A 13,555-nucleotide genomic window follows, 5' to 3' on the forward strand; every position below is an offset into this window, starting at 1 on the left:
ACTCCATGATGTATAAATGAACCTACCCTTGTGAACAAATTACATCAAGTTTAATTACAGTCCTTTAGTGGACTTGTGGCTATGAAGCCACATAGACACACTTAGAAATATCAGCTTATAAATACAAAGATGGCACGGAGTACAACAGAGATGACTCCTCTGTCACCAAGAGGTCTCTTGCTGTGGCCACAGTGCACCTTTTGCAAAGGAGAGACTGACAGCTGCATCACTCAGATCACTGTCATCTCGAGGTCACACAGGGACACAATCCACTTTGGCACCACTCTTTCAGCCACAAGGGCTAGGAGCTCAGAGGATACTTTTACACTGCATCAAAGCAAACTTTTACCATCCTTCCCACCAGAGCTGCCTTCTCCCAAAACAGCCATTTCTTGTCTTTCTTCACTCAAGGTGCATTTGACTGAGTCTTTTACAGCAAACAGCTCTGTTAGGTGATAATTATTTTATTTCTTTTATTATTTGCCTCAGTCAATCACAAATGTTTAAGCCCTGGTCTTGGAGGTTTGGAAGAGCTTGTGGTGACAAACCGTCTGGCTTCCTCTATCAAGTACAAGGAGGCCTGACATGTCTTGCTATCCCTTCAGAATGATTCCAGAGACATCTATTTCCAGCTGTTACGTTCCCTTGCATTGAGAGCAGAGCCTGGGGAGCCAAGGGTCCTGCACAGCTCTCCTTAGCTCTGCCATGGGATCCTACAAGCATCTTCAGACAGTTTTTCCAAAGAGAAGGCATTTGTCTCAGAGATGCTCAGTCGAACATCAGAACCTAAAAAGTGCTTTAAGACTATGGGAGCAAAAGTGTGTTAAAATCAGAAGGAACAGGAGTACAGGCATCTCCTGGAGTGAAAGACAGTCCTATGGATGTGTCAGAGTCCATGATAGGAATATCTCCCTGGGGCAGAACAGATTTGCATTTTGCCATGACTCATTCCTTGGGCTTAAAGAGAGCAACAGAGCAGTGGAGGTGTCTTGCCTGATAAAGAGCAGCACATATTCAAGCCTTGGGCAGGATATACACTGAAGAGCTCACTCAGCACCATCCATGTCTTCGTGGTCACTCCAGCTGTGTGGGGAGCAGCTGTGACCGTGGCCCCACTGCTGGATGCACAAACTCACCCACTGTGCCCTTACATGTCCCTGAGCTGGCCTGCACAGGTCAGACATGCACATCTCTGCGTGTGTGCACATCTGTGCCTGCACATTGGTGGGTGGGTCTCAGCCCCTAATGGATAAAAGCTCTGCTGTCAGCTTCAGCCAGCCACTAAACTTTGCTTTTGCAAACTATTCATACCCAAAAGGCAGAAATGCAATCATCAAACAACTGTGTCTGAGCAGAGCTAGAAAACATGTAGCTCAGCAGGAAGCATTGATTTTGGATACCAGGATGGAGAAGTCAGATAGTCTCCCTCTGCTGCCAATGACAGCTGGGGGAGGAAGGACACAAAAGCTGTGTGCTTCGAGGCAGCCAAGAAGGGATGTCAGGCTTCTTCCCCTTCCACCCTCCCTGCTGATAACAGGGGCTGAATCACTGTCTCATTCAGAGCCCAAAAGCTTCATCATGCACCCTGGAAACAAAACAACAGGTGGGGAGGGAGGTCTATTAGAGGCTATTTGCAGTAAAACAAATCACAAGTCAGACAGGTGAGAATTTTTGCACCAAACTGCTTGCCACAAGCTAGCAGAAAGCAGACAATAAATATGAGCAGTGCAACATCCCTGAGGAGGGTGATTCTGTGCTCCTCCCTGGTAGTACTCACACTTGCTGGGCACCCCAGAGGCAGCTCCTCCACAACAATCCAGATAGACAAAGCCAGTGTGGATCATGCACTTGTACAAAAGCACATTCAGATCCACAGGTTTTGCAGAGTGTGTGAACATCCAGGTCAGATCCAGGCTGCTAAACCTGATCCCTGTATCCCCAGAGTTCACCTTTTTGGGAAAGAGCAAAAACTGCAGCACAAGAAAGAGCATAGCCCAGCCTCAGCTGGGAGCCCAGCCTGGCAGAGGGGATGAAAAGGGCTTTAATGTCTTGGGCTGCAGCTACAGCAGAACCTCTGGAGAACAGGGAGTAAGGTATATCAAATGATGGAGCACAGAGCTCTGTGAAACAGCAAGAAACAAAAAGTGAAATGAAAACATAAAACTGCCTTTTTCACTTCACTGCAAACCCAGTGCACTTACTGCTCCAAGACAAGGAGGAAACACAGCATTTTCCTGACAGCTAGGAAGAGCAGTATGGTTTAGGAAAGAACCAAATATACAGCAGAGATTTAATCCCCAAATCAAATCCAGGCTGCAAATGCAGAGAGGATTGCTCCCGGTCTCCAGAAAGCAGCAGCGTGAACGCTGCCGGGTGGGCAGCGCAAGGGTGAGCAGCGTGTGTGACACATCAGAGCCAGGCAAGGCTGCACCGCCAGTCACTGCTTTTCCTCCAGGCTTGGCAAGAGGATAAAGCAAAACCAGGCAGATTTCAGCACATCTCCCTCGTCCCCTGGGACAGCAGGCTTTGCTGCTGCCTGATTTATAAAAGGAGTTTGGTGCCTTGCAACACGAGCCAAGTTCACTCACAATAGAGGATAAAAAAACCCATAATGGCATCACCTTAATTTTTAAACCCTGTTTGGAAACAATCAAACAAACAAAGGCATAACAGGCTTTTGAAATCTCTCCTATCCTGCATCAAGACAGCTCTTTTTCCTCTGCCAGCCCCTTGTCACTGTCTTCCCACAGACACAAGCACCAGCTACTCCTGTTCACCTTGCCCCAGCTGACTGGAGAGGCTACAACACAGACACTGGTCTGCACAGCAAGGACTTGCATTTCATTTTGCAGATACCTTCCCTGCCATACAAATCTACAACTCCGCTATGTGTTCTTTTTCTGGGCTGGCTTGGAGACACCAAACCTTCAGCACATGCTGATGGGGCCATCAGAGACTTCCAAGAAAGGGTCTGCAGCAGGCACTGAGTACTGCCACGTTGCAGCTTTGGCACCCTTAGGCAGGACAAACCACAGTGGTAATCACTGTGAAGAGAAGCAATCACTGGGAAGAGAAATGAGCACAGGGACATTAAGTTCCAGACTAACAAAATCAGCTCTCCTTTAAACCCCTCAAGAGATCAAGCCATGTTAGGACCTGACCGGTTTAGTAACAAAAGCCTTGTCGGAAGACACCCACATTGTAGTGCACAGGCACTCAAGCAGACTCTAAATCCAGCCAGCAAGGGTATTGGGAGCAGCTGAACTCCAGAGCTGAGGCTCCACCACTGGAGAAGTCACTGGTCCCAGTGTCCTTAGGGATGACAGAGAGCAGTTAATGCTGTTCCTGCCTTCTGCACTTGTCCCAGCATTACACAGCCAAAAGCAGGAGGGATTAAGTGCAGCACCTACCTGCTCCTCAACTAGAGCCCTATCTCTGTGGTTCAAAGCCTTGTCTTTATGGCCTCTTTATTTAGCTGGGCTCTGCTACAATGAAATCTGTCAGAAAACATTTTGCAGGGGCCACTTATTTAGACCTTTCCCTTTTTGCACCTATATAAATGATTTATCTTTCAAAGAAGAATTTAAAAAAAAAAAAAAAAAGGAATGGGAATGGCACTCTCACACAGACACACACTCCCTTCCTCCTCCTCCCAGACCAGCCGCAGCCTGGTGCCAAGACGTTCACCTGGGGTGCGAGGGAGGCCGCGGTCAGCCGACGAGTGCAGAAATGGCAGTGACAGTAAACCATGCCCAGTGAAGAATGGGAGATATTACAAGGATGATAGTAAATATCTAAATGAGCCTCTGAGGAGAGAAAACAAACCAAACCATGAAATGTTCAGCAGCAGCACCATCAGCATCCAAGGGCAAGGTCTCTAACCTCTCTGCCGGGCTGTCAGGCTCAATAAAACGGACGAGAGGTGGGGAAGACAGAGTTTCCGTAGCAAAGATGCCTCCCTGGAGCTGAAGTCCGAAGCCATTCAAAGGGTCTCCCCTGAGGACCACCTCTGTTGTCTCCGTGTGGACTATCTGCCCGCCAGGACCCACCGTGCTGGAGGCCAGTGACACTGAGAGGATGAGAAAGGCAGGAGGTCAGGGCAGCCATGGGCGACATAACAGCCTGGCTCATAGACCTTGGTCTGGCGGTGGTGGGGACAGCCACCAAGGAGGAGAGAGGCACTGACAGTGCTGAGACAAGTGCTTCTACCCTGGCTAACAGCTGACACCAAGGACAGCAAGGCAAACGTGCATGCCCCCTCCAACCCAGCCTGGCCCAAGACTGCTCTTACGTGAGCTCTTGTGCTCCTTCTTCTTCTGCCTCCTCCTCAGCATGGTGGTGCGGGGGCTCATGGGGTGGGAGCTGCGAGGTAGCGTGTTCGAGTTCTGGCACGGGAATCCCTGCGCGTTCATGGTGGGAGACGAGAAGTTGGCAGCCACCAGAGCTGGGGAAACACAGAGCGAGTTAGGGACGTGCACAGGGGCTGCAGCACAGGGGTCACTCGCTAACAGTGTCACCAAACAACTCGTGGGTTTGGAGCAGCTCCTCCTTTCCAGCTCCAGGGCCCAAGGCCCAAGGAATGTTTGCTTTCCACAGCTTGGACACAGTGCAATGTGTCCTCTTCCCTATCTTACTGCCACAAGACAAGAAACCTGGGGCAGCACAAAGCTCACAGAAGTGCATCTACAGATTTTGAAGCAGCCATAATCCTGCTGTTAACAAGCTGTATGGCACGAGGGCTGAGCTGGATGTGTTGCTGTATCACATTCCTACACAACACCAGAGAACAACCTTCCTTGTCCCACAGCAACTCATTTTTGCTGTATGAAACCAGGCACAGGAATGGGGCGTCAGAGGATGGATGCATGGGTCTGCCCAGCACACTGCCCTTGTCCCAGTTACCAGATCTGTGTGTGCTGGGCTGCAGATACTGACTTTGTACCTCAGCACTGGGCTGTGGAAACAAAACCAGTTGACTGAGGAGGAAACAAGTGACAAGCCTGACTATGAACCTGAATATTAAGGCAATGGAGGGGCACAACAGGAATGAACACAGGCAGGATGAGGGCAATGCCATGCACTGAGGTTACATTTGCAGTAATCCTGTCCAGATGTCTGGTTCCAAGTGGGTGTCTTGCAGTGTCCAGGGTGGTGGGTGTGACAGTAATTGACACAAGGGTCCCAGCAGTGATGGTGGTCACTCTTCTGCACCTTGACTGATGGCATCCAGGGGAGCAGAAATCCCCACAGGCAGGAAGGAGAAAAGAGAGAAAGAAAAGGTAAGAGCCATAAACCAGGAGATTGTAGAAAAGAGCCTCAAACTGTCTCTGAACAGGTCAGGACCCAACCACAGCATTTCAAGCATCAGCAGCAAAAACGCAACCACACATAACCTCATGACACTCGATGCAAAGTGGCAGAAATCCACCTCTAAAGGTGATCTCTTAGTGCCTTGAACAGCAGACATCCATTTTCTATGTGTGCATCATAGGCATTAAATCATTTAGGTCAGATTTTCCAGATAATATAGTGATTATATTTAGTCTTTGCTAAACATTTAGTGAGTTTAGCACTTAGTCTATCAAGCTTTAAAAAATACACTTCCAGCTCTGGGGTTTCTATTTTGTGTATTTTCAAAATTAAATTTTGAGCCAGGCAGCTTTTAAAAACAACAATCAAATTAGCCATATCTAGACAAAAAGAAAAGTTCTTAATAAAATTAAACACTTTGAGCATAAGGGACAGAGCTTATGGGCATATATACAAAATAATTTAATCCACTTATAACAACTAAAACTCTCCCAGTTGTCTATTAATTCTTAGCTTACATCTGACAACAGAAAAAATGTGCCTTTGAAACTCAGCTGTCAGCAAACTGGGGGAAAGAAGGCATTTTGGACAACTCTGTAAAAAAAACCCTGCAACAGCTTTCCTCAATCTTTCACACATTATCCCTGCCTGAGGAAACCCATCCATCCCAGCACTGCTCCTGGACACCATCTGCCCTCATTGATCCTGTGAGCAAGGCATAATCCTCCCACAAACTCTCCAAATGCCCCCAGCACCACAGAGAAAGCCAACTCAGTCTGACAAATCCCATGCTCCAGCATTAGGCCATATTTTTGCCTGGCCACTGATCCAGCTTCAGATCCTTCTCCACCTCCTCCAACCAGATGCTGATTGCAGAAGAAACCACTTTAAAAAAAATATAATGACAAACACCATGTAGGCATAGGCTGAAGGGATTCAGTAATGCATGTGCTGAACAGGAATGGGTCTGCATCATATCCTCTCCTCAGCTTCCTTCCCTGGACTCCACTCTCTTGTCAACCACAAGAGTTTGCTTTTGCAGGGTCCATGCTTCTTCACTATCCCTATTTGCTAACTCAGAAAGAGCAGCCTGTGGAGCTGGCACAACATCCTTCCTTAGCTGGCACTAACATCCCTCATGTGTTAAAGAGTTTAATCAAAAGTGGGAACAATTGTTACATCCCTGAGTTTTCATAGTCAAGCGTTGCAATTATTGTCCCAAGTTTGTGTTCTGTATTTCTGCCACTGCAAACTGATCTGTGTACGGGGGTTTGGGTAAACAGGCTCTGATCACATGGAGCTGTCCTTCCACACAGCCTCCTTCTCCTGAGCAGCTGCTCAATGCACATATTCTCAAGATTTTGAACAGGGCACTAATGGAAGGAGGAAAATTCTTAATTTTAACAGCCATTGAAAAAGGTTTATAGCTTTCCATTTTTTTCCTGGGAACAAAGGTCAAGTCATCCATTCACTTCATTAAACTGCTTCAGTTCTGCACAAATTGGACTGGACATGTAAGGAATTTATTTCTAGACATGGAGATGTTTTTAGGTTTTAGGTTTCACTGTATCAATTTAATGAAGACCATAAGATATTTCCCTCCTTTCCCCAAACCACCCTAGAAGAGAGTGGAAAGAGAAGCTGTGCCCAGGGCTACTGTGCATCAATATTATTAAAATGTATGTCCCTGAGAGACAAGTGATTGAAAATGGTGGAAAAGGGGACTGGTAATGAACAGTCACATCCAAAACACCTGAATTACAAACCTGCCAGTACAGAGTGTAAAAAAACTGGGCAAGAGCTATAAAAAATATACTAATACTGAGGCCATGGTCACAATGAAATTTATAGGAGAGCCTGAGACAGCTTCTCATGTGGTGGGAGAAACTAAAAGTGGGCAACAAGAATGCTCACCAGGATGAATTCCTAATGACATTTTACAGGCATTTTAGGATTGATCTTACTGGAGCCAGAATTTATTTCCTTGGTATTTCTTTTGTATGGGTGGTGGAAACCTGCAGCTACAGATGCATTCACTCTACCCCTGGCTGCCCAGACACAGCTGCCTCTCGAGCAGTCTGGTCTGAAAGATGAACACTTACATTCCAGCTTTTGGAAGTCCATCAGTCCACCAGTCCAGCTACTGAATACATCCTTTACAAAGCCTTACAAGGCAAATAAAAACTGAGCTTGGAAATATATGTGCCAGCAGCATGGTTGTTTTCCTCCCTCTTGATTAAAGTCTCTTATCTGACGCACGAAGGAAGTGGCTTGCACAGCACTCAGCACTGCAAAACCCCGGGATTCCCATCTCCAATTTCCCTATTCAAGCACAGATGTTCAGATGTTGCCTCTTTTTCCTATTCACATCCTTGAAGAACATCATCTAATCACACACATTTCATCAAAACATCCATTTTTTTCCCTCAACAGATGTCTCTCTTTGGAATCTGTTGCCAGCACTCAAAAGCAAGAACCCATTGTAGGGACCTAAAGTGAGTTTTGAGAGTGACCAGCAATGTAGGCACAGAAGTCACACCTGTTTCTGGAGGCTTCAAAGGCAGCCTGCTTTGGTGAACAGGTAATATCTCCAGCTTAACATTTTCAGATGTGGCAGCTAAAAGCTGAGTTGCCTCTAACAAGGAGCAGTGCTCGGTGCTTGTGCCATCAATGGAGAGAATGTGGTCGCCAACGTGCAATGCACCACATCTGCAAAGGAAACAGCAGGAGAGGTAATTACACACACAGCCAAAATCCATGTCCTTTCAGTAAGGAGAACACACACAAAACTCAACTGCAAATTAGTGCTCAAATTCTTGTTTATTTCTTTTCATATATGATTTTTTTTCATTCCAGTTTGAACCTCAGGTTCAAGAATTACTCAGCTAGGGTTATTGTCATGGTCATGGGCACATCCTCCAGGGGCTGCTGGTAGATCTCTGCATCCCCCATGGATCTCTGCATCCCCCATGGATCCCCAGGGGCTGTACATGGATCTCTGCATCCCCCATGGATCCCCAGGGGCTGTACATGGATCTCTGTATCTCCCCTGGATCCCCAGGGGCTGTACATGGATCTCTGTATCCCCCATGGATCCCCAGGGGCTGTACATGGATCTCTGCATCCCCCATGGATCCCCATGGGCTGTACATGGATCTCTGCATCCCCCATGGATCCCCAGGGGCTGTACATGGATCTCTGTATCTCCCATGGATCCCCAGGGGCTGTACATGGATCTCTGCATTCCCCCATGGATCCCCAGGGGCTGTACATGGATCTCTGTATCTCCCCTGGATCCCCATGGGCTGTACATGGATCTCTGTATCCCCCATGGATCCCCATGGGCTGTACATGGATCTCTGTATCTCCCATGGATCCCCAAGGGCTGCAGGGGCGCAGCTGCCTCACCATGGCCTGCAGAGGAACCTCGGCTCCAGCACCTGGAGCACCTCCTCTCCCTCCTTCTCCACTGACCTTGGTGTCTCTATGTTGTTTCCCTCACATGTTATCACCTCCTCCTCCTCTCTAGCTGGAATTAACACTGCGTGTGACTTTGTTTTCTTCTTAAATATGTCATCACAGAGGCATTACCACCATCTCTAATTGGCCCAGCTTTGACCAGCAGCATGTCCATCTTCAGAACCATCAGAGATTGGCTCTGCCAGACATGGTGGAAGCTTCCAGCAGCTTCCCACAGAAGCCACCTCTGTGGCCCCCTGCTACCAAAAACCAGCCCATGCAAAACCAACACATTCATGTTTGAGCCAGTGCTGTTGGTGGCTTCACAAAAAATCTTTTAAGTTTGCAAGAGTGCCCCCTCATAGCCAGTCTGGATGGCTAAGGGCTCATCCAGCAGTGTGATTAAGTCCTGGGAGCCAGGAGTTCAGCTCAGCAACAGGACTGAACACAGCTCGTGCTGCACAGCAGCCTGTCTGTGCATCCCTACATAAAGGGCTTCCTGCCTTGCCTGTCAGGAAAAGCCAGAAGTTTTCATAATAGGCCTTAGCCATTTCATAACTTCAGGGCAGTCAGACCTGAGGCTTTTAAAGCTCAGCTTTCACATGCACTGAGTTACCTGCATTTCTGGTGAGGAGTGTCCACTGCTGGTGGATCAGATATTTTTAGCACAAAAAGTCTAAGAACGTGTGGACATGAAGATTTCAAGGCAAGACTGAGAAGAATGGCTTATAACTAAAACGGGACAAAAAAGCAGCAGGGAAAGGAAAAGCAGAGCTAGGAGCAGCCTGTTCAGATCTGTACCTGTCCACCACGCTGGCTGGCTTGATCTTGTCGATGACAATGACCTGCTTGTTCCGATGCATGGCTGTGGTCAGTGTGATTCCCAGCGTAGACCCTGGAGTCTTTGCTATTTCAACTAGCAAAGGACCAGAAGCATTTGCTACAGTATCTGCAAAACAAGAGAGCACCTGAAGATACTTCTCATACAGCCCTTTCCATCTCTAAATGCAGGGGCTGGCCAACAGTGCTGACTTGCCATGTGAAGCAGCAAATCTTTAGCTTGGACATCTATGGTCCATGTCACAAGGTGACTCAGCAAAGAAGAACACTCAAGAAGCAAAATTGCCTCTGCACAAAATCTACATGATAATGAAGACTAATTAATGATCATACAACAATTCACTCATGGAGAGAACTCTCCTCTCTCTTTTCTTTGGATTAAATAGCAATATTGAGGAATAGATTGCTCAAAGGCTCTGCAATAGTCACATCGATGGTGTTACAAGCACAAAAAAGAAGATCATAATGACATCACTGTTACTGGCTTTTTCCCAAATAAACCAAAAAGAAAAGGCACAAGGATAAAGGATCCCACTTTCTGAAGTACTCAGAAGTCTCATGGCTAATGACAAGCCAGTCAACTCCTCTGTGCTTCAGCACCAGTTTCAAAATGCCACCTCAACTGCTTGTTTGAGCTCCTCCAGTGTGAGGAGCAGTGGGAGCACAGATCTGCCAACCCCCTGCTCACAACAGCCTCCTCTCCCATCAGACAATACAGGGGCAACTCATTTTTAAAAGATGCATCTCTGCAATAAGCAGAGATTAATAGAAGTGAGACTACAGAACTCCTACGAAATTGCACCTGTTAGCATAAGCCTGCACCAAACCTATCCATCTCTTCTAAGGAAGGGGGAGGACAAAGAAAGCCTATGTTTCTGGCTGATTAGACAGAAATTCCCTCCAGCTCTGCTACACACATTTGCTTCCAGATTACCTAAAGCCATCACAAAGAGGTGGGATTCACAAATGTGTTATCACCATCACACATCCAATAACCAGCACCCCCTGTGTAGGTGACAGCCCCAGGAAAGCACTCATGAAGACCCAGACATCCACTTCAAAGGAAAGGCCAGCAGAGCCCTCTGAGCACCTGATGCCTCCTCAGCCCTTAATTATTCATAGTAAGGCTGTTCCCTTCCAAAGATATGCTCCACTAAAAATGCTGATGCTACTTGGCTCCAAACCTGGTGCATGGCTCATTCTTGCTCTCTGATAAATGGGAGTATTAATGCAGATCTGGGAAGCTAAGCTTCAGCAAGGACTTTTCTGAGATTTGTTGAAGATGCTGAGTCTCTGGAGACAGCAATTTACCTTGGAAATTCCCCTTGGGGATCAGCCAAGGGATGTTCAGGCTCTGGTCTACTCACAGTGACATTTTTCACAGGGGAGGAAGCAGAAGGAATGAGCCACGTTAAAGGTTATGCAGGCTTCACATAAAACACTGTTTATTCTCTGATGAAAAGGACCACTGGGGAGATCAGCAGGCCCTGGTAAAAAGCACAGTCCCAGTTTAATCAAAAGATACACAAAGCACCCAGCTAAAGCCTGCTGAAGGTGTACTTAAGCATTTGTTAGCAAAGGAAGCACCAAGAGACTGAGGACCTCTTCCAACAGCAAACACCAGGTATATGTCAGTTTTTGCAGCCTGTGTATGTCCAGCACATTTCCTCTGAAGAGGGACACGGATTTATGTCCCTCCAGCTGAAAGGAAGAAGATAAGGAAAATAAAAATTACTTGCTGGACCATCACACCTTTCTTTGCAAGGAAAATACCTACTCCTCTCCAGTTTACCCAGAGTCCAAGCTTCTCAGCTTTGCCAGGTGCTTCCAGGGAGGTCTCAGCATGATGATGGTGAGAAGAAAGAGCCTCAGGAACTCAGGACCAGGCCTATTAGTAAGACTATGGGAAACCACAGTCCTGCCTCCAGCCCATGGTCACTCCTCCTACCACACACAGCACAGGTCACCTCACTGTCCCTTTTAATTCTCATCTCCATCACAGACAAGAATTGCTCCAAATCCATTTTATAGAGGCATTTATTGAGGAAATACCAGACAAGCCTCTGTTAATTATTCTAGGAGGAGATTTGCCTCAAATCAAAGGTCATGAGTCAGCAATCCAGCAATATTTGTGAGGTGTGATTACCATGGAGCTATTACATCCAAGCTAATTTTAAACGAACATGGAAGGCACAAAGCAAGCCATGTGTGGTGGGTTTAGTTGTGCATGCAATAACCTTACTGTAAGGAGTCAATTGGCATTGTTGACTGGCACCAGAAGGTGTTTCTGCACCATCATGCACAGCTACAACCTCCCAGGAGGACACAAAGGGCTGTGCAACACCTGCTCACACCCATATGCTTGCGGGGTACTTGGCAATATTCTGATGGATACAATATTCTGATGGAAACAGAGCCTGCTCCAGGTTCTCAATTACCCCAGTGCTGACGATATGGGAAAGGTGATCACCCCACCACTCAAAACAGGGGGTTGGCAGGGGTTTTCTAGAAGATCTTTCTCTCAGAAGCTGCTTTTTAAGGAAGTACTTATGGGGGTTTTCATTCTTGCACTAGGTTTCTGAGCCTCACTTGACTTTGACCACCTCTCTAATGGCTCTTGTAACCAGCCTGGAAGGTGCAATTGCTTGGGGAATAAGCCAAGTGTAAAGGTAGGGATGAATTTTTCCTGCTGCAATGCAGGAAATTTGAAATTTGGGAGAGAGAAGGGAATAGAAAATGAGAAGAAGGGAAAGGGAAAAGGAAAGGGAAAATAAGAAGTAAAAGGGGAAAGAGGAAAGGGGAGATGGAAAGGGGAAGGGGGAGAGGGGAAAGGGCAAAGGGGAAGGGCAAAGGGGGAAGGAAAGGGAAAGGGACCTCCCTTGCTAATGCAAACAAAATAAACCAAAAACTCCTAGAAGAATCAAACTGGGGAAACCCTTCCTGACACAGCCCAGCAGCTCTCGTCCCCTGCAGCTTAACAGGCATACGTAAGCATTTGACATCCTTCAGGCTCCAGCCCCTGCCACTGCTCGGCAGACACTGACACATCACCCACTTGTGGGACACCACCAGCCCTCCCCTCTGGCAGCAGGAGAGCTCCACAGGCTTAAGAAACTTCAGCCTAAAACTGAATGGGTGGAGGGGCAGCCAGCGGAAGGGAGAGGAGGAAAAGGACACAGCAAACCATTTTGCTCATCCATCATCTCCGGCAGCAACCTTCCCCCCTTTGTGAGTCAACCCTAAAGGCTTGCAGCCCAGATTCTTGGTACATGGCAAACAGATTATTTACAAAGTAACTACTGAAATACTATTTTCTGGCTGGTCAGTTTATTTGAGGTGATTTTTTTTTTCATTCTCCCCTGTTTTTTAAAAGGCCCATAAGATAAAGCACAGCCATGGGAAAGCATCTGTTCATTGCAGAAATCATCTGGCATCAGATGGGCAGAGATTTTCCCAATGCCCCAGGAGGGTCCATGCCCAGTTGGCACTCCTTTTAAATGGAAATAGCAGATTATTTTAATTCCTTCAGTGGCCTTGAGAAATCTCAGCCAACCTGACAAAAAGCCTGCTATGGTCCGATCCTACACCAGCCTCCCTGGTGAAATTCCAACAGCCAGGGGATGCTCAGTAGCGATGGCAGGCAGCTGCCACATCCCTCACACCAAGGGCAGGGCTGGCCCCATGCAGATCATCCCCAGTGCACAATTTTGGCTGGAAAACCACAGAGACAGCTGGGGAATGCCATGATTCAATGCTCCCCCGCAGCAACCCTGGTCTCTCACCAACAACAGATACAGAAAAACAACTTTCCCTCCTCAAGGGTCAGCCCACACCACCCCAGCACATACAGCTGCAGCAGAGAGTGAGCACCATGTAAAAACCTCTATTTTCCTGAGGATGAACAGGAAAGGCACCACTTCACTGTGTTGTCCCCAGCCCCTTCACC

The 13,555-nt window shown here is 47.3% G+C and overlaps 1 protein-coding gene across 1 annotated transcript in view; it reads right to left on the minus strand.

Annotated features, from left to right (window-relative positions):
* Window positions 1–13,555, minus strand: part of GRIP2 (glutamate receptor interacting protein 2) — a 251,579-nt gene that overhangs the window by 35,338 nt on the left and 202,686 nt on the right. The window contains exons 8-12 of the mRNA XM_058845269.1: window positions 9,571–9,718; window positions 7,850–8,019; window positions 5,091–5,216; window positions 4,292–4,444; window positions 3,883–4,069 (exon numbers count right to left, since the gene is read on the minus strand). Of these exons, the coding sequence (XP_058701252.1) occupies window positions 3,883–4,069; window positions 4,292–4,444; window positions 5,091–5,216; window positions 7,850–8,019; window positions 9,571–9,718 (784 nt within the window). The remainder of the gene's footprint in view (window positions 1–3,882; window positions 4,070–4,291; window positions 4,445–5,090; window positions 5,217–7,849; window positions 8,020–9,570; window positions 9,719–13,555) is intronic.

This window comes from Poecile atricapillus, chromosome 9 (assembly GCF_030490865.1).
Source record: "Poecile atricapillus isolate bPoeAtr1 chromosome 9, bPoeAtr1.hap1, whole genome shotgun sequence".
NCBI lineage: Eukaryota > Metazoa > Chordata > Aves > Passeriformes > Paridae > Poecile > Poecile atricapillus.